The sequence below is a fragment of the Tursiops truncatus genome, chromosome 3 (genome assembly GCF_011762595.2).
Source record: "Tursiops truncatus isolate mTurTru1 chromosome 3, mTurTru1.mat.Y, whole genome shotgun sequence".
NCBI classification, from domain to species: Eukaryota; Metazoa; Chordata; class Mammalia; order Artiodactyla; family Delphinidae; genus Tursiops; species Tursiops truncatus.
Window position 1 is genome coordinate 170,150,468 of NC_047036.1, and position 19,343 is coordinate 170,169,810.

At 55.1% G+C, this 19,343-nt stretch overlaps 1 protein-coding gene across 2 annotated transcripts in view; it reads right to left on the reverse strand.

Moving 5' to 3' along the window:
- Window positions 1-5,469: 5,469 nt before the first annotated feature.
- Window positions 5,470-19,343, reverse strand: part of GNG7 (G protein subunit gamma 7) — a 153,645-nt gene continuing 139,771 nt past the window's right edge. For both annotated transcript variants that reach the window (XM_033854874.2, XM_073803518.1), the window contains 2 exons: window positions 12,342-12,460; window positions 5,470-9,063 (listed from right to left, as the gene is read on the reverse strand). In XM_033854874.2, the coding sequence (XP_033710765.1) occupies window positions 8,938-9,063; window positions 12,342-12,422 (207 nt within the window). In that variant the 5' untranslated portion in view covers window positions 12,423-12,460 and the 3' untranslated portion in view covers window positions 5,470-8,937. The remainder of the gene's footprint in view (window positions 9,064-12,341; window positions 12,461-19,343) is intronic.

The window sequence follows — 19,343 nt, forward strand, 5'->3', positions numbered from 1 at the left end:
TGTGGGAGGTGTGGTCGGGTGACAGGCTGCAGATTTAAAATTGTGTGATGGATCTGGTCTTTCAATACTGTCAGTCTATGCCTCTCAGCTCCTTTTGGAGACAGCATCAGAATCTAAGGAGGCTCTACGGGCAGCTACGGAGGTGGATACAGATCTGGCGTGTTAATTCCCTGTTCTCGCCACCATATTCACGTCCCCATTCTGCACTGCTCAGCATTTTGTGTTGATAGATCAAAAGAGCGAATGAGCGTGTCGTGCTTGAACGACCCTTGTGCGACGGACCTGGCTACAGAGGCTGCTGTGATGTGATGGCTCTGTCTCTGAACATCCCAGTTAAAGATGAGCCTCTTCATTTCGTAAATAAGATGCTGTCATTTTGATTTGGAAGGGACATAGAGATTTTTTTTTTCCTAATTTACGCCATCTCCTGAACAAAGTTTTTGTGAAGTAGAACTCGAGGTCAGTGAACACTTTTGCGTCGAATTTCTTGAAAGACTGGTTGCAGGGACTTCCCAGGCTTTCCAGCGGTTAAGACTCCGCGCTTTCCACTGCAGGGGGTGTGGGTTCAATCCCTGGTCCGGGAACTAAGATCCCACATACCGCACGGCACGGGCAAAAAAAGAGAAGTGTTGGCTGCAAATGCAAGAACGGTTACAGGTTCCTGTCTTCTGAACAAACCACCTTGCAAGCTTCTCTGCTGAGAGGCAGGCGGGCTCTGTGGGCGTCGGCACCCAACCCCCTGCCCACGCACTCAGAAAATTAAATGCTCTGCTGTTACCATCTTGACATTTGTAATTTTTGAACAAGGGGCCCTCAAATTATGAAGCTGGTCCCACTGAGAAGCTTTGTGACTCAGAATTTGCCATTTCTCCCCTCTTGGTTTCAGTGAACTCCTGGGTGGAAGGGGCAGATTCTGAAAACGATACTGGTGTCTTGGGTTTGTGTAGTGACTGATGGTCATTCTCATTTCTTGTTTACCAGATGGCCCACTCCACTCAGGGGTCCCTGTGGCAGCCCTTTCTGGCTGGCTGTTGTCTTGTTTATTGGGTTCCCAGAGCTGCTTAGAAACATTCCAGACTCCTTAGCACGGCCCCTAAGGCCCTCCGTTTTCTGCCCTCTGTCGCTCCAGCCTCGGGTCCTGCCACTCCCCCTCCCCCGCTCCAGCACACCCAGCTCCTCCCAGTTTCCCGTGTCAGGTCCCCCTGCCTTGGCCAGGGCAGCTCTTTCCATCCGGAGCCTGAGCTGTCACTTCTATCCATCTCCCAGCTCCAGGTAAACGCCCAGACGTTCCTGGCTATGTGACATTCCTAGTTTAAGATAACAGGAAAAAAAAAAAAAAGACAACAGAGATGTATTCTCTCTCAGTTCTGGAGGCCGGAAGTCTGAGATCAAGGTGTTGGGAGGGCTGATTTTTCCCTGGAGGCTCTGAGGGCAAAACCACGCCAGGCCTCTCCTCCAGCTTCTGGCGCTGCCAGCGATCCTTGGCTCGTGGCTGCATCACTGGATCCGTGCCTGACGCCACAGGGTCTCCTTCCCGCTGTGTGTCTCCCTGTGTCTCTGTACCCAGATCTCCCTGCCCTTTCTCTTGTGCAGACACCAGTCATTGGATTTAGGGTCCACTCGTATCCAGTGTGACCTTGTTAACTTGATTTCAGCTGCACATCCCTTTTTGTACAAGGTCACACTCACAGGTACTGGGGTTAGGACTCAAACATAGATTTTTGGGGAGGGATGCAACTCAACCCAATGCCTTAGGCCGGCTCTAAAGCCCTCTCCCCGTGTCTCAGAGGAGATCCTTTGGGAGTGATGACTGTAGAATCTGTGGATCTCACTCTGTGTCCCTGGACTGTATGCCACGGGATAGGCCCTCAGTAAATAAAAGCAGGAAGTGTGCTTGGTGAGAACACAGTGAGATGTTTCCTCAGCCAAACGAAAGAATTTGGAAGTATCTGTAGTACTGGGTTGATACATGTCTCCCCCAAATTCCTACCCACTTAGAAACTCACAATGTGACCTCACTTGGAAACAGGGTCTTGGGACTTCCCTGGCGGTCCAGTGGTTAGGACTCCGCGCTTCCACTGCAGGGGGCGCGGGTTCCATCCCTGGTTGGAGAATTAAGATCCCACATGCCTCATAGTGTGGCCCCCCAAAAAAGAAAATAAATAGGAAACAGAGTTTTGCAGATGGAATAGATCCGATGGGGTCACGCTGGAGTAGGGTGGGCCCTGAATCCAATGGCGGGTGTCCTTATAGGGACAGGAGTGACCACACAGACACAGAGAAGGCCTTGTGATGACAGAGGCAGAGACTGGGGAGATGCGGGACCAGTTGAGGACCAAGGATGGCCAGGAGCCACCAGAGCTGGAGAAGGCAGCAGGGACCCTGCCCTGAACCTCCAGAATGTCGGGAAGATATTTGCATGTAGGAGGGTGGGAAAGGAGTCCCACGAGAATGGGGGGCCTTCCAGCCCTGGGGACAGTCTAGGGTGAAGGGTGAGCCGTGGTCTCCAGCCCTCCTTCCTCTTTGGCGGCACAATGCCTAATGGGCTTCTGTTGTTGTTGTTGTTGAATATTTATTTATTGGGCTGCACCGGATCTTTGCTGAGGCATGCATGAGGGACCTAGAGCCCCGACGAGGGATCGAACCCGGGCTCCCTGCATTGGGAGCGCAGAGTCTTACCCACTGGACCGCCAGGCAAGTCCCCAATGGGCCTCTTTGGATGCTGGAGGCCACAGGCGTCCCCTGGGCCTGGCCTCCCACCCAGCAGAGCCAGCTTCCCTCCTGCCATGGGGCCGGGGTCTGCATCTGCACTGTACCCTGCCCAGCCCAGGGGTGACCCTCAAGGTCACTCTCGGGGTACATTCTGTGGGTTTTGCCAAACGTATGTCATCCTGTGTCCAGCAGGACCTTGTCCTACAGAAGTGTCCCTGCCCTAAAAACCTCCCTGTGACCCACCTGTTCATCCTGCTTTCCCCCGCTCCAACCCCTGCAGCCAGTGATCCTTTCACCAGCTCCATGGTCCTGCCTTTTCCAGAATGTCATCAAATTGGGATCATACAGCGTGTAGCCTTTGCAGACTGACTTCTTTCCCACCTCTTCCAGCTTCTAGAGGCGCCGCCTCCCTGGCTCGAGGCCCCTCCTGCATCCTCACAGCCGGCGGCGCAGCATCTCCTGTCTCTCTCTGCCTCTGACTCTCCCGCCTCCCTCTTATAAGGACCTTGTGATGACACTGAGGCCCCCGGGGAATCCAGGGGCCCTAACTTAATCCCACCTGCAAAGTCCCTTCTGCCCCATGAGGGGACGTGAGCACAGGTTCTGGACGTTAGGATGTGGACATCCTTGGGGTCCTGTGCACAGGCTTGCCTGGTCCAGAGCCTCCTATAAACGCAATCATGCAGGCCATCCTTCTGTGTAAGGCTACTTGTTGACTGTGGACTTGTGAGCCACCCAGGCTGTCCCTGGTGGTGGGTGGTTTGTCCCTCACATGGCTGAGGGGCTTCCGGGGTAGGAGTGGCTCGATCCCCTGTTGCTGAATAGGGGACCAAGATGAGATGTTTTCGGTTTTGACTATGGGGAGAAGAGCTGCTCTGACATTCCTTCCAAGACTTTTTGCGGACATGTGTTTTGGTTTCTGTTAGGTAAAAACACTTAGGAGTGGAATCGCCGGGTCAGAGCGTACGTGTGTGTTCAGTTTTATAGGGAAGCGCAGGAACTTTTCCCAAACTGGCTGTAGCCCTTCACACCCCACCAGTGAGCCCTGGGGGTTCTGGTTGCTCTGTGTCCTCGGCAACGCTCATCTGTTACATTGTAGCCATTCAGGTGGACGTTGGGTAAGGTTTTCTTTTTGTGGTAAAACAGAACATGAAATGTACCATCTTAACCATTTTTAAGTGCACAGCTCGGTGGCATTGAGCACGTTCACATTGTCGGGCAACCGTCCCCACCATCATCGCCAGAGCTTTCCCATCTCCCCAAACTGAAGCTCTGTCCCCATGAAACACTGACTCCCCACCTCCTCCCCCAGCCCCTGGCCCCCACCATCTGCTTCCTGTCTTTGTGGATGTGACTCCTCTGGGGAACCTCATGTGAGTGGAATCAGACAGTATCTGTCCTTTTTGCGTCTGGCTCCTCTAAGTACAATGTCCTCAAGGTTCACCCATGTCATAGCATGTGTCAGAATTTACTTCTTTTTTATGGCTGAATAATATATTCCACTGTGTGGATGGACCATGTCTTGTTTATCCATCATCCGTGGGTGGACACGCTTCTCTTGTTGTGGACCACGGGCTCTAGGCGCGCAGGCTTCAGCAGTTGTGGCTTGCGGGCTCTAGAATGCAGGCTCAGTAGTTGTGGTGCACGGGCTTAGTTGCTCCGCGGCATGTGGGATCTTCCCGGACCAGGGCTCGAACCTGTGTCCCCTGCATTGGCAGGTGGATTCTTAACCACTGCGCCACCAGGGAAGCCCTAATCTTTTTTTTTTTAAGTTTTTATTTTATATTGGAGTATAGTTGATTGGCAAAGTTGTGTTAGTTTCAGGGGTACAGCAGAACGGCTTTCTAATCTTATACTTATTTTTTCCAGGAGAAAAAAAATTTTTTTCAGCTTCATATATATATTTTTTCAGATTATTTTCCATTCTGATTTATTATAAGATATTGAATAGAGTTCCCTGTGCGATACAGTAAATCCTTGTTGCTTACCTATTTTATGTAGTTTGTATCTGTTAATCCCATACTCCTAATTTATCCCTCCCCCCTCCTTTCCCTAATCTTATACATTTGATACACAGGGGACAATTTTTAATGCAGCTGAATCTATAAATGTTTTAGTAGTTTTTAAAAAAATAAACAGTGATACATCCATGTCTCCCTCCCTCCCTCTCTTTCCTTCTGCGCAGCACGGCACGTAGGATCTTAGCTTATACAGAGAAGGTTCTCCGCTCAGGGGCCAGAATCCCCCACTTACAGATCCATTACTAAAGATTTAACTCTTCGTGGTGTGCTATGGGGCAGGGCCAAGATTCCCTCCACTTTTTCCTGTGAGTCTGGTGGTCGAGGGTGGTCTCTGGGTGACGCAGAGCAGGAAGGGGCAAGATTAAGATCTTCACAGGTTCCAAGCTCTCGGAGGAGCGTGGCGCTTTCCCACGGCCCTCCAAACCGTGGGACCCACGGCTTACACGCGTGGAGATCCTCAGATAGCTTCCCCCGAAATTCTCCCACTGTAGATCAGAAGCTGAAGCTCCCTCGTCTGTGCTCCTGCCTGAAGCCCGGTTCTATCCACGCTGCCTCTGGTTCTATCCACGCTGCCTCTGTTTCTATCCACTCTGCCTCTTCCCGGGGCAGCTGGGTCAGTGGGGGGTGGAGGGGAAGCCGTCCCGCCGGAGCCAAGACCCCGCCCTGTTCCCCCCCCCCCCCCCCCCCCCGCCCGCACGCAGCGGCCAGGGAGCCAAGGAAGGGTCGGAGCCGGGAGGAAAGGAACAGTGAGACTTTTTATTGTGCATTAATTCACTTGGTATTAACAATTCCACACAATATTCAAACACTGCAGGAAAGTGGGTGTGGCACACCTGGAAGTTTTTAAAAATCAGAAATAAAAAGCACTGGACATCCAAACGCAGATGGGGTAGAACCCACTAGAACCACGGATTGCTTTCTGAGAACCGGGAACCGGTCTTTACAATGTTTGGCAATGGTCTCTGAGGACAGAAGGAAACGGGGCGGGGGGGGGGGGGGGGGGGGGGGCGGGGAGGGGAGCGGGGGAGTGGTGTCGACATATGGCTTCTTTTCAAGGCGCCCCGCGGCAGGTTCTTGAAGGACGAGCGACCTGTGGTGGCCTCACCGTGGCCCGGAAACTGCCCCCGGTCACTCATGCTTGGGGCGGGGGTCCGATGGCCTCTTCCTGCCCGCCCCGGGCTCGAGATGGATGAGCTGCCTGGAGGCCCAGCGACAACAGGACAGGGTGGCCGGGACATCAAAGGGAGAAAGAGCACCTTCTGCGTCCCCATCCGTCCAAGGGGGCTGGAGGTCACAACCGAGTCACTTAATTCTTGGCCTGGGGGGTGACCTTTAGGGAGGATGGGGGAGGGGCCGGGCCGGGCCAGGCCCACAGGAAACACTGCAGGCTGCAGACAGAAACCCCGCGTCGCCCAGGGCTGCCTTTTTTGGGTGCCTGTGTCCTTAATTCCCCCCGGGATGTGGTTGCGAGGCGCCGGTTTCCCCCGAGGCCCGCGCTGCCACTGCCGGCTCCCGGCCTCGCGGGGCACTTACAGTCTCCCAACGCCCTGAAAACCATGGTTTCACACTGACACTTGCACCAGGAGAGCACAAGCTTGTGTGATGCTTGTGTGATGCTTCAGGCCTATGCTGGGGACCCTGATGTTGAAGAAGAAAAAAAAAGGAAAAGAGCGCTTTTTCCTCCGCTGGAAAGAAACCCACGGTGGGGCTTTTGCCCACTGCCACCTCCCTGGGCTCCGAGGCTGCGGGCACCTGGGGAGGCAGCGGGGCAGGTGTGGCCATGGGGCGGGGCTGGGGGACGGTGGTCCTCCCCCTCTCTGGGCCTCAGTTTACCCAGACCGCTGGGTCCCTGGGGTCTTGACTCGGGGGCCTCTGGCCCGGTGCGATTTTGCTTCAGGGCTTGTGGGGGTGGGGCGGGGCGGCCATCGGCCGCCAGCGATGGGGCTGCCAAACTCGGGTCCCTCCACCCCATCGGCCAGGGGTCCTGGGCTTGGCTTCCCACTGGCTTCTCCGGGGTCAGTCGGCGGGGACACGCGGTGGGGATAGACTTGGCACAGCTGGCAGGGCAGGGGCCCGAGAGAGAGGGCAGGCCTGGGCCCGGGGACCTGTGACCTCAGCACCGGGACCCCTTGTCCTCTTCGGGGCCTGGCAGCGGGAGGCCGGGACAGTAGGGGCGCAGGAGGACGGCTGGGTGTGCGCAGACCGAGCTCAGGCTGAAGGGATTAAGGCTTCTGTCACGGACGGAGCAAAGGGTGACCAGTCGGCAGATGGCTGGTGGGCTGTCCTCGCCAGCAGACTCGCTCTGCCAGCTGCCCCTCTGACCCTCGGGCTAAGCCCCGCTGTGCCCTGGCTTCCCCAACCCCCAGCCGTGGGGTGCGCCCGGGGTTTCGGAACAGGCTTTGTTCTGTCCTGCTGTGCTGCCAGGCGTGGGCAGGCCAGGCGCCCCTGGGCCGCTGGCTGCCTGCGCAGTGTACGGGGGCAGCAGCGTGGGGTGGGGGGCTTTGTGGCTTCCCCCCTCCACCTGCATGGGTGGGGGAGTGGGCTCCCCGAAGCCCCAGGTGCTCCCGGACCGGCCGGAGAGAGCTGGGTGCTGGGGAGAAGCTTGGCCCTGGGTCTGCACCCCGCGGGAGCCGGCCATGGGGGTGCCGGGCATCCCGCCAGCCTTCGCAGCTGTGCACGGTCTGAGCCCCAGGGGCGCGAGGGGAGCAGAGGCGTCGGGAGAGGAGCTCAAGGCTCCGGGTCCCACCAGCCCGCGTGCCTTGTGCCGGCTGCCCAGGGCCCTTCTGCTCGGGGGACCCTGGGATCCTGACTTCCCACCCCGCCCCCGCAGGGCCGCACGGGCAGGTGGGCCACCGGGGATCAGGCGGCCGAAAGCAGGTGTGCATCTGACCTGTCCTTCTGCCTCCACCTCTTTAAATGTTTTTGTTGTAACAGAGGAAACAGCAATTGTCAAAGAGCCCCCCAGCCCGCCCTCACCATCAACTACGCGACACCTTACAGATGCTCCGGGCGGCTGGGTGTGAGCGCAGAGGGGAGTACTGCCAGTGCCTGTCCATTTCTGGGCAAAGGATCCCATCTCCAGGGCCTCTGCAGCTACTTCCAGACAATTTCACACCTATTTTTTTGGCCAGCCGCCCACCCGGCTTGCGGGATCTTAGTTCCCCGGGATGGAAACCGTGCCCCCTGCAGTGGAAGCGCGGAGTCCTAACTACTGGACCACCGGGGAATTCCCTCGCAACATTTTATACCCCGAAGCACCAGGGGGCCCCGGGCTGGCCTCCCCAGGCTGCATTTCTGTCTGAAAAATGGCCATGGAGATGCAGAAAGTGGAAAAAAAACAGAACAAAACACGGAAGAGCCAAATATGACCATAGCCTCTAACTGCCCACGCTGATGTCTCGTGCTTAAAACTAAAGAAAACACAGCTGGCCATTGCAGTGACCAGAGCCATGGGCTGAAAATCCGTTTCTGGGATGGGCGGGGTCCCCAGGAAAGGGAGGGGGCCTCAGCATGGCTGTCGGATGACACATGCCACACAAAAGCCACACAGCTGGGTGACCCTGGGTGACAGGGGTGCGTTTCACAGGCAAAGCCCCCCTCCCGGCCCCTGAAATCCAAGTCACACAACCCAGCTTAGCTACAAGTTCAGCCAATGACACCCGATTTTAGCGGTACGGAATTACGAGGTTTTAAATGAAAAGGAGAAAGATTTCTGAAAAAAGTTCGTTATGTCCCTCCTCCCAACTCCACCCAATTTTTGTCCACTTCACACACCCTGGCCAAAGGCATCACGTCATCAACCTGGCTGAAGTCCTCACAAATGGCCAACTGTGTGAGACTCGCCACCCGGCCGGGTCAGCCGCGCCAGCGGCTAATTCACCCACCTCCTTCCCGTCTCCCCGCCCAGCTCGGCTCTAGACCATGACTCAAATGGCAAGGCCGTTTTCAAAAATCGTTACCGCGTTGCCTGGGCATTTCAGCTATTTCCCATGAGAAGTGGTGGTGGAGCCCGGCCCCTGACAGGGCTGCGATATGGGGTCTGAAAATCCATCTGAACCCAGAGGATACATTTTACCCCACCTGGGTGACGGCAACTTTTTGCATTTCTTTTGGAATGAAGAGTTTTGTTTGACTGTGTACTGAATGATGCCTTGGCCGGGGTGGGGGGGGGCGGGGGTTAGGGAGGAGCTGAGGGAAGATAGAGCTATAGGATAATACAAGGCTTCTTGTCCTTAAAGGGGTTCTCCGAGGCGGGGACTCCCACCAGCAGGGGGTCGTTCCGGGCGTGCTGCTCACAATAGCTCATGAGTTCGGAGGAGGCTTTGGAGACCTGTGTGTGGGCACAAGGACAAGAGAGGAAAGATAAGAAGCGCCGTGCCCACGGCAGCACAAAGGTGGAGATAACCCCAGTGCCCGTCACCTGAAGACACACACCGTGTCCCTCCACACACGGGAGCATCTCTCAGCCACGAAAAGGAGAGAAGCACGGACACTCGCTACCACGTGGATGGACCCCGAGAACACGATGCTCAGTGAGAGAAGCCAGACGCAGAAGGACCCACAGGGTGTGATTCCATTGATGGGAAACGTCCAGAACAGGCAGATGCACAGACACCGAGGGCAGTTGTCAGGGGCTGGGGAGTGACTGCTCATGGGGATGGGCCTCCTTCTGGGGTGATGGAATATTCTGGAATTAGGCAGTGGTGCATCAGGTTGCACAACAATGTCAATGTACTCAGTATCACTAATGGTAAATTTTATGTCACGTATATGTATTTTACCGGAAATTTAAGATTGAATAAGCAGAAGAACTGAACCTTCTCCAGAGGGGGTTGTGTGGAGTTTGAAGGGAAGGGTCAGGGGAGGAATCAGTCGAAGAAAGGACCTGACGGGCAGAACCCTGCAGGTACATCGCCCGAGAGGCGGGACAAGGCCTTCGGCATTTGATTCTTGTGCTGTGTGAGCTGTCGCGGTGTCGGTGACCATAGTGAGGGGGCTGACACTTAGGACCCCCTGCGTCAGGGTCCCCAAAAGAGGAGGGAGGAGATGCAGGGAGGGCCCACCGCAGCCCTGGGGAAGCTGGCGTGGGTAAAGTGGTGCCTAGTGTCCGGGGGGTGCCCCACCCTGCTGGCAGCACCGCGGCTGCGTTGTGGGGCCTGGGGGGCTCCTCGAGTCCCGGGTGCATCTCTGCGGCCTTGACCCCTCAGCAGTCCCCTTCCCACCCGGAAGAGCGGCGGGCAGGGAAAGTTTGCGGAGGGTCTTCTGCGCCCCAGAGCTGTGGCCCCGGGCGCCAGGGCCCCAGGCTCGGATTCCACTGCTCCGCCTGGAAGACAAGCCCCCGGGGGCCCCTGGATGCTGCGCGCCCTCCGCCTCGCCTCGCCGGCCTCTCACTCAGGCCGGCCCTGCGCTCCCAGTCGCCGTCTTGGGGCCTCAAAACCTCAGGCGGGACGGGAGGGAGACCGGTCACGCCCAACTCTGCTCCTCCCCACGTTCAAAGGCCGCCCGCGGGGGGAGCCCTCCCGACATCAAACGGGCGGGTGAGTCAGCGGCCTCCTGAGTCAGCGGCCTCCGCCGGGGCCGGCTCGGCGCTGAGAGGAAACCACTTCAACCGGGGCTGCTCTGCCTTCAGCCCCAAGGAATGCTTTGAATGCTCAGAGTCCTGGAACATTCAGACGCCTCGTGGGAGGCGCCCCCCACGACACCACCCGGGGGGTGCTGCAGCCTCCTTCCCACCTGGCTGGGCTGGAGGTGCAAGGCGACGACAGGGGTTGGCCCCATGGCCACATGGGGTCCCGTGTCCGCACTGCCGGGCCCTCCGTTCCTAACCCGCGACCAGCAGTGACTGGGGGATGACCGTGCTGAGGGAAGCAAGGCCTGAGCAGATGCGTGGAGTAACGGCTGATTCTCTGTGTCCGCTTAGCTAGGCCAGGTACCTGGCTGTGTGGCCAAATGCCAGCCTAGATATCTCTACGAAAGTCTTTTTAAGGTGAGATTAACATTTAAATCGATGGACTTTGAGGAAAACTGGTGACGCTCCATAATGTGGGTGGGCCGCATCTAATCAGTTGAAGGCCTTCAGAGAAAAGACTGAGGTCCCTCGAAGAGGAAGGAATTCTGCCTCCCGACGGCCTTCAGACTCAAGTTGCATCAGCTCTTCCCTGGGTCTCCAGCCTGTGGTTCAGCCCTGCCACCCTGAGACCTGCCAGCCCCACGACTGCGTGAGCCAATGCCTTAAACTACCTCTCATGCTCCCTCTCTGTCTCTAACATATAGTCATATATCTCTGACTAATCCAGTGGGTAGCTAGAGCACGGCTAATGTGGAAGCATAAATGACCCGTGTCTTCCCTGGATGGACACTCCCTGGTCCTCACCCAGCCACCCACAAGCTGGGGTCTGGGGCAGGAATCAGCTTCTCGGAGGTGGCTCACCGTCCTTTGCAAAGTGGACATGGGTTTGGTGAGAAGGTGATTTCGAACAGTGTCAGACAGCTTTCTCGTGTAGGAGGCCATGACTGGCCCGTGGGTCTATATCCTTTGAAAGTCCTGGATGTCATCCTGATGTCCACTCGTGGACTTAAGATTCAGCTATATAAACAAATACGGTCCCTCCACACACGGGAGCATCAGTCAGCCATGCAAAGGAGTGAAGCCCTGACACTCACTACAACGTGGACGGACCTTGAGGATATGATGCTCAGTGAGAGAAGCCTGACACAGAAGGACCCACAGTGTGATTCCATTGATGGGAAACGTCCAGAACAGGCAAATCTACAGACAGACAGTCGGTTCCTGGTTGTCAGGGGCTGGGGAGGGGATGTGGGGTGATTGCTAATGGGGACGGGCTTCTTTTTGGGGGTGATGGAGTGTGCTGGAATTAGTCATGATGGTTGCACATTTTGAGTTCACCAAATGCCACTGAATCGCGCACTTTAAAAACAGTTAACTTTATGCAAATTTAAAAAAAGAAAAAAAGCCCGCAGAGCTGACTGCCCGATTACGCACTATCTTATTTTGCTTTGCACGTTCCTGGTCCCTGATGGGTTAAGCGTTTGCTAGGAGGAGCTGCTTGTCCTTTTTCTCTTTTTAGCTAAAAATCAAACACGCTTATTTCAAAAAATGCAATCAACGCAGAAGTGGCGAAAGTAAGCAGTGAAAGGCCCTGTGTCCTCTCTTCCCTGGGACCAGGCCTCTGACTTCTCTTTGCATCTGTCACAACAGGGGAGCTGGACAGAGCTCTGAGGATGAGGGGATAGAAGAGAAAGTGACTGTCTCACGCTGACCCTTTTGGAGGGGCCTGATTTGGTCTTCTCTGGGGCCGTCCAGGGACGGACCCCAAGGGCTGGGGCAGGCTCACAGCAGCACTTGAGGCCTGCCTCTGGTCCCACTCTGTTTACAAAGCATGCTGGCACATCAATCGTCACAACAACCCATGAGGTAGGTTTACATCAGCTGCGTCTTTCTGCTGAGAAAACTGAGGCTCAGAGAGGTTGAGTGGCCCAAGGTCACACAGCGAGAGGCAGAGCCGAGTGCAAACCCCTACCGTCCTGCTAGCCTCCGTGCCCACCGTTTGCTGAGGGCGCGCCCGGGGGTCTCTCTCCCCTGCTCACCTTGATGCGCTCGATCCCGGCTTCGATGCGGAGCTGTTCCACGAGCTTCCGAGCCTGGGCTATGTTGTTAGTGGCTGACATTGTCTGCCATCAGCTCTGGGCCTCTGTCGTCCAGAGAGCTGTGGGGAGAAGTAGACAGATGTGAGCTGGCTCGTGACGCCCCAGGACTGCAGGTGGAGGACGTCGAGGAGGGATGCCCCACTTCCGGAAACCTCAGGGGGCCCTGAATCCCCGCCAGCCTGCAGCCATGACGCCTGTGCCCCTGGGTCACAGTGAGAGGCCCGGCCAAGCACATCTTCTCCTACAGTCCCCTCCTGCGGCTGGTCGGGGGTAAGTGCTCACTGGACATGACCACTGAGGGTCCCAGGAGAGCTCACAAAACCATTGCATCGGCTCCTGGTTGGCTCAGAATGAGGGGAGTTTTCTCTGATTCCTGCTCCTGCATTGGGTCCCCTCCCCCCATACTGTTGGCACTGGGGCTGATCATTCTCTCTTGGGGGCCGTCCTGGGCCCTGTGGGGTGTCGAGCAGCCTCCCCGGCCCCCACCCACCTGATACCAGGAGCACCCCCAGTGTGACAACCACAGATGTCCCCAGACATGACCCAGTGTCCTCTGGGGGCAGAGTCGCCCAGGGGCGAGACCCCTGGCTCTGGACCAAGGCAGATCACGTGGGAAGCCTGCACCCGTGGGTCCTGGGTACCCCACCCCTTCTCTGCAGGGCCTGGGCCTGTTTCCTTCCTTCATTTGGTCAATTGTCCAGCAAATTAAAATTTAATTACATTTAAAATGTTGCGATGCCCATAGATTCACATGCATTTGTAGAAAACAGCAGAGACAGCCCGTGCGCCCGCTGCCTGGTTTCCCCCAGCGGCGGCATCTTGCAAAGCTGTAGTGACGTCATAACCAGGATGCTGACCTTGACACAGGGGAGATGGGGGGCACTTCCACCCCTAGGGTCCTCATGCCTCCCTTCAGGGGCCACAGCAGGTGGCCAGGCCATGGCTATTGTTCACCTTTTAAACTTTAGTACCATGGCCTTGAGAATGCTGTTTATTTATTTCTTTATTTTAGGTTGCAATAGGCTATAACTTAGTTTATTATGAATAAAATGTATAGCGCATGATACGTTTCTACCCCACAAATTCACTGTTAGAAGAATCCCAACACGACAGAGCTTAGACTTGGCAAGAACAATGCAATAGACAGAGTGAGGCCACTTAAACAGGAAATGGCTCGTGTAAGTAAAATTAACACAAACATCTTCTAGGTATGATTTGGTCTATAACTGGGCAGGATTAAGACAAATGCCATTCAACTTCGATTAAAAAGTCAAAGTTTCACTGTTGTTCAAATAAAAAGTCAAAGCACGCAATGTAGAAAAAAAAATGATAAAACCATCTTAACCCGACTTACATCCATATTCAATTAATGATGAGAATGCGATTTATTTATTTATTTATTCAATATTTATTTATTTGGCTGCGCCGGGTCTTAGTTGAGGCATGTGGGATCTAGTTCCCCGACCAGGGATCGAACCCGGGCCCTCTGCGTTGGGAACGCAGAGTCTTAGCCACTGGACCACCAGGGAAGTCCGGAGAATACTGTTTAAATGGAACCACTCGGTAAGGAGCCTTTCGGGATTGGCTGTTTTTTCCCACTCGACCTAATTGTCTGGAGATCCACCCCTGCGGCTGTGCTTATCCACAGTTCATTCCTTTGCAGTAAAGGACCACGGTGTGGAGGTGCCCCGTAACCCTTTGCCTGTCCGAGAACACCTGGGCTGGCTCCCGGTTCTGGCTGTGTCAGCAACAGAGCTGCCCCAGGCGTCCGTGTGCAGGCTTCTGCGTGAATATAAGCCTTTATTTCTCAGAGATAAATGCTGAGGAGTGCGACTGCTTGTTTAATTTTTTAAGAGAACACCGGCCTGCTTTCCAGAGTGGCTACACAATTCTACATTCCCACCAGCCATGTACGAGTGATGTAAATTTATTTTTTATAATTCAGTTATGCACAATTTTTCTGTCCCTTAAGGTGGTGAAAATTCTACTTTTTCCATCCAATCTACATTTTAGTGAGCCCTGGGACACTGGTTCTCAACTGGGGCCATCCTGCCCCCAGGGGACACTTGGTGATGCCTGGGGACATTTGTGGTTTTCAACCACAGTTGTTGCTCAACACCCCCCAACCCCAGTGCCCAGGGCGGCCCCCCACAGAGGACGGCCCAGCCCCAAATGATGATAACGCCAAGGCTGAGAAATCAAGTCTGATCCCTGGTCACACTGGACACCGGGATAAATCCCCGATGGTCAGCTGGTGTAAACCAGGGGGGGCCCCAGCATCTGAGAGTCACCTCCTCCTCTCCTTCCCACTCAGGTGTGGACTTAAATGTGTGCGGCATCCAGGACCTCAGAGGTCACATTGCCCCGGGGGCGTCCATGGAATCCGTAACCCAGGGGTTTCACCTGGGGAGATCCTGTCCTCAGGGGACACTGGGCGACACCTGTGGACGTCTGTGGTCATCACGACAGGGAGAGGGGCTCCTGGCATTGAGATGGGATCAGAGAATGACCTGGCCCCAGTGTGCGCATGGCCCGGGTTGAAGACGCTCCCAGTGTGTCCACGCAGTGTTCGTTCAGGATGGTGGGGTGCAGAGCCCAAGTTCAGGAGTCCTGGGGAGCCGCCCGACTGGGCTGGCTTTTACCCAGGCCTTTCAGTAGCACCATGTGCTTCTGTCATCATACATTGTACCTCTGTCTGTTTCCCAGAGGGGCGGCTGCAGAAAAGTAAAGGCAGAGTTCAGGTTCTCAAGAAATTTCCCTTTCGGAAATAAACAGGAACGGACCGCGGACGTGCACGTCTCGGATGGCCCTCCAGGGGATCGCGCGGAGTGAGGAGGCCAGTCCCCAGAGCCACATGCTGTGCGGTTCCATGTACAGAACACCCCTGAGACCACAGGGTCGTGGAGATGGACCAGAGGCTTGTGGCTGCAGGGGGGCGGCGGCCTGGGGAGGGGTCTGGGTGGACAGGCGGACACCGGGTCCTCATGCTGTGTGAAGTGCTGGAGATCTAGACTGTGTGTGTGGGGTTCACGTGTCTGCACAGGGGATAAACTTGCAAAGATCCTAATACACACACACAAGTAAAACTGCAGGAATCTGTGTTCGGTAGGTGATGCAGGGACTTTCTCTCTGCGATCTGGTACGACTGCGTGTGAACCTACAGTGATCTCCATCCAAGTTCCATTAAAAAAAAAAAATCCCTTCCACACTACTGGCTGCCTGCCTTCCCGCCAGACACCCAGGCCCCTTTCTGGGTCAGAAAAGGCCCGAATGTGTCTGCTCTGGGCATACAGGGCCCACATGTGGGCTTCCAGAGGGCTCTGATTCAGCAGAGAGCTTCAAAGCGGCCACAAAACATCCAATTCAGGGAAAACCGCCCTTGGTTCGACTTAAAAATACCTAAATTACTCAGCGCTAAATATAGATGCTGACAGAGAACAAATGGGGTGGCTTCACAGCATGTTTTCCTTGGAAGGCCGGGGAGTCCTGCTCAGCACCCACACTCAGAGTGTCCACCAGGACCCTAGGAGGCCCGGCTACCCCGTGGGGCACCCCAAACCATGGCCTCCCTCGTCAGCTCTAAGCCCCTCGGTGCTGCTGGCTTGCTGTTCCGGGCACGATGCCCTGAGAGGCTCCCTCCAGGCTGGGTTATAACCTGGACCCCCCGGGACGGCCGGAGTGGGCTGCATTGGGGGGTGTGTGTGCTTGTGTGTGTGCATGCACGTGTGTGTGTGCATTTGTTTACATGTATGTGCGTGTGTGAGCCTGCATGCGTGTGCATGCACGTGTGTCAGTTTGTATCTATGTGTGTGCACGTGTGTGTGTGCATGAGCAGCTGAGACCAGACGTAGTTGCATCACAGCAGCCCAGACAGCAGACCGACGTCCTGGTCCTGGCGGTGTCACGGTCAGTCACTGCCTCATCGCGTGCCCCCCGGGGTTAGGTCACCTCTCGCAGGACAGGCAGTGGCCGTGAGTCAGCCCGGGAACATTCCTCACCAGCTGCCTCCCTGCCAGAGACACGTGACGGCTCCAGGCACCTGACCTGGCCAGTCCTGCCTGGCCCGTGGAGCCTTGGAAGGCCCTGGAAGCCGGGCAGGGCCTTGGGAAGCAGGAGGGAGGGGTTAGGCGGTTGGGGCTGCAGGTAGCGGTCAGATTCCGCCTGGGGAGTGGCCGGTTCTAGCGTGGCAAGGCTGGGGGCATGACCTGGGGTGAGGTTTGCCTAAAAATAGAAACTTAACAGACGACAGCAGGCCCTGGCTGGCCTCCCAGTAAAGGGCTAGGAAGTCACCAGGGTCAGGCTGGATCCCACAGAAGCATCGCGGGTGCGTGGCTGCAAGGCAAGGACCGTGAAGGCCCTGAGCACGCCAGGACGCATTGTGAGGCTGCGCTGATTACAGAGGGAGGGTCATCACCGGAGTGTTACAGACCTGAGCCCAGATGCCAGGCTCAAATGCACATGAGGATTAAACACAACTGGGGGAGGGTGGTGTTTCTCGATGGCGAGCTGGGGGATGGCAGGATGGGGGACACCGAGTTAGAACGGGGTCCCTCCCCCAAGGCCCTGCTGACACTGGGACCATGTCACTCTCTGTGGGGGGCCGTCCCGGGCGCTGCGGGGTGCAGAGCAGTCACCCTGGACCCACCCACTCGATGCCAGGAGGCCCCCAGTCGTGACAGCCACAGACGTCCCCAGACATGGCCCCGTGTGGCCCAGGGGCAGAGCCACCTCCCCCGGGATTGGAGGGGGGAAACCTCTGGATTATATTAGGCCTCATTTTCCCAACCAAAGAGATTCCATATAAAAAGTCATAGAATGGGTACTTCCCTGGTGGTCCAGCGGTTGAGACTCTGCGCTTCCACTGCAGGGGGCGCAGGTTCAATCCCTGGTTGGGGAACTAAGATCCCACATGCCGTGCGGCGTGGCCACAAAGTAAAAAAACAAAACAAAACAAGTCATGGGATGAAAAAGAAGATATACACAGATTAGTGAAAATGTATAGAATGTTGATTTTCTGTCCCAGAGAAGTTACCCCCTAGCAACTGAAGCAACAGAACGAGTGGAGATTAACAGCTAGGATTGTATAAAACTATTCAGAACTTCTTCACGGCAAACCTATAAAACTAAAACCCAAGACCAGCGACCTAGGAAGAACCATGGCAACGATACCCTGGAAAGTGACCTCTTTGTCATGTTAATAATACCTTAGCTGGGTATTTTATATCGGGAGAGGACTCACTCGAGGAATTCAAGTGGAAAGTAACTTAACCGGTAAAACACAAAGTGAACAAAGCGTGGCCTCATTAGCAATTGACGAAAGTAGGTTGGAGGGATCATGGGCTGCCAGCACTTCATTCACCCAGGACACCAGGAAGGCTGCAGGAAGAGCGACACCTGACGCAGGTAGGGATATGCTCGTCCCCGACTCTCTGGTACTGTTGGCCCATCTCAGCCTCGTAAACTGGACATCAGGAGCTTACAAGGCTGTCCTCTCAAATCCCTTGCTGGGGCATTTATCCCGAGGGAACAAAAATCAAGAGAAATAAAAAGCTATATATAGAAAGGTGTTTACAACGGTGTTATTTATAATAGTGAGAAATTGAATGAAACCATGTGTCCTGCAACGGGGGAATGGCTAATGCAGCGGGGTGTTTTCCTAGTGGAGCAACTGTTATAAATGGTACCCAAAGATGGGGAGCCCAGAGGAGGTGTTTCATGAAAAAACAGGGAGATGGATAAAGTGAGGATGTGTGGCTACTTACCACTGTATTAAAACATATGTGGATAAAGGCAGAAAGGGAACCTCAAATTGACAGTCTGGTTAATAACTGTTTTTATGATTTCCTTTAATGAAGTGGCTTCCATTAAGGTACAACTTGCATCCAGTAAAATCCGTGCTTTGGGGCATGCAGTCGATGAGAACTTAGAAATGCATACAGCCCCGTAGCCAATACCAATTGTGAGTAAAGCTGTGGTGAACATTCATGTCCAGGTTTTTGTGGGAACCTAAGTTTCTGTTTCTCCTGGGGAAATGCCTGGGCATGGGATTTCTGGCTCCTAGGACAGGTGTATGTTTAACTTTACAGGTTAAACATTTTCAAACAGTTTCCAAAGTCACTGCAGGGGATACACTTGCAAAGATCCTAATATACACACACAAGTAAAAAACTGCGCTGTTTTGTATTTTGAAATAATCACAGACTGACAGGCAGTTGCAAAAATTGTACAAGGTGCCATGCACCCTTTTCCCCCGATTCCCCCGATGGTGACATCTTATGTGACTGTGGGACAATATCAAACTGGGACACTGCTGCTGGCCCGATGCTCACCGGCCTCAGGTTCTGCCAGCCCTCCCACGACTCATATGTGTGCAGACGGGACGTTTGTCACCACTCACCCCTCCAGGAAGGTCTGGTCTAAATGTCGCCTGTCCTGGCCGCTATCCCTGACTGAGATCCAAGTCCCTTTCTCCTGCATCCCTCACCCAGCCAGGACACCTGCCTGCAGACCTGCCCCCACGCCACCGTGAGCACCCCCATTGACATTTGTGGCTGGATCATTTTCTGGGGCGCCGTCCTGAGCACTGTAGGGGTTTGAGCAGCATCCCTGGCCCCCACCCACTCAATGTCAGGAGCTCCCCCAGTTGTGACAGCCACAGATGTCCCCAGACATCGCCCAGTGTCCCCAGGGGGCAGAATCTAAGGCTTTTGTGGAACTCTCTTATCAGAAGAAACCCAGCAGCTGAAAGAGGTTCATTTAGGCAAAATGCAAAGTTTTTTGGAATTGAAATGGTCCAGTTTGAAGTGAAATGGTACTGAATGGAACAGAAGTTTGTTTCAAAGAGGGTTTAAATTTCTTAGCATCTGAGAATTCCATGGCGGTCCAGTGGTTAGAACTCTGTGCTGTCACTACTGAAGAGGCGGGTTCAATCCCTGGTCAGGG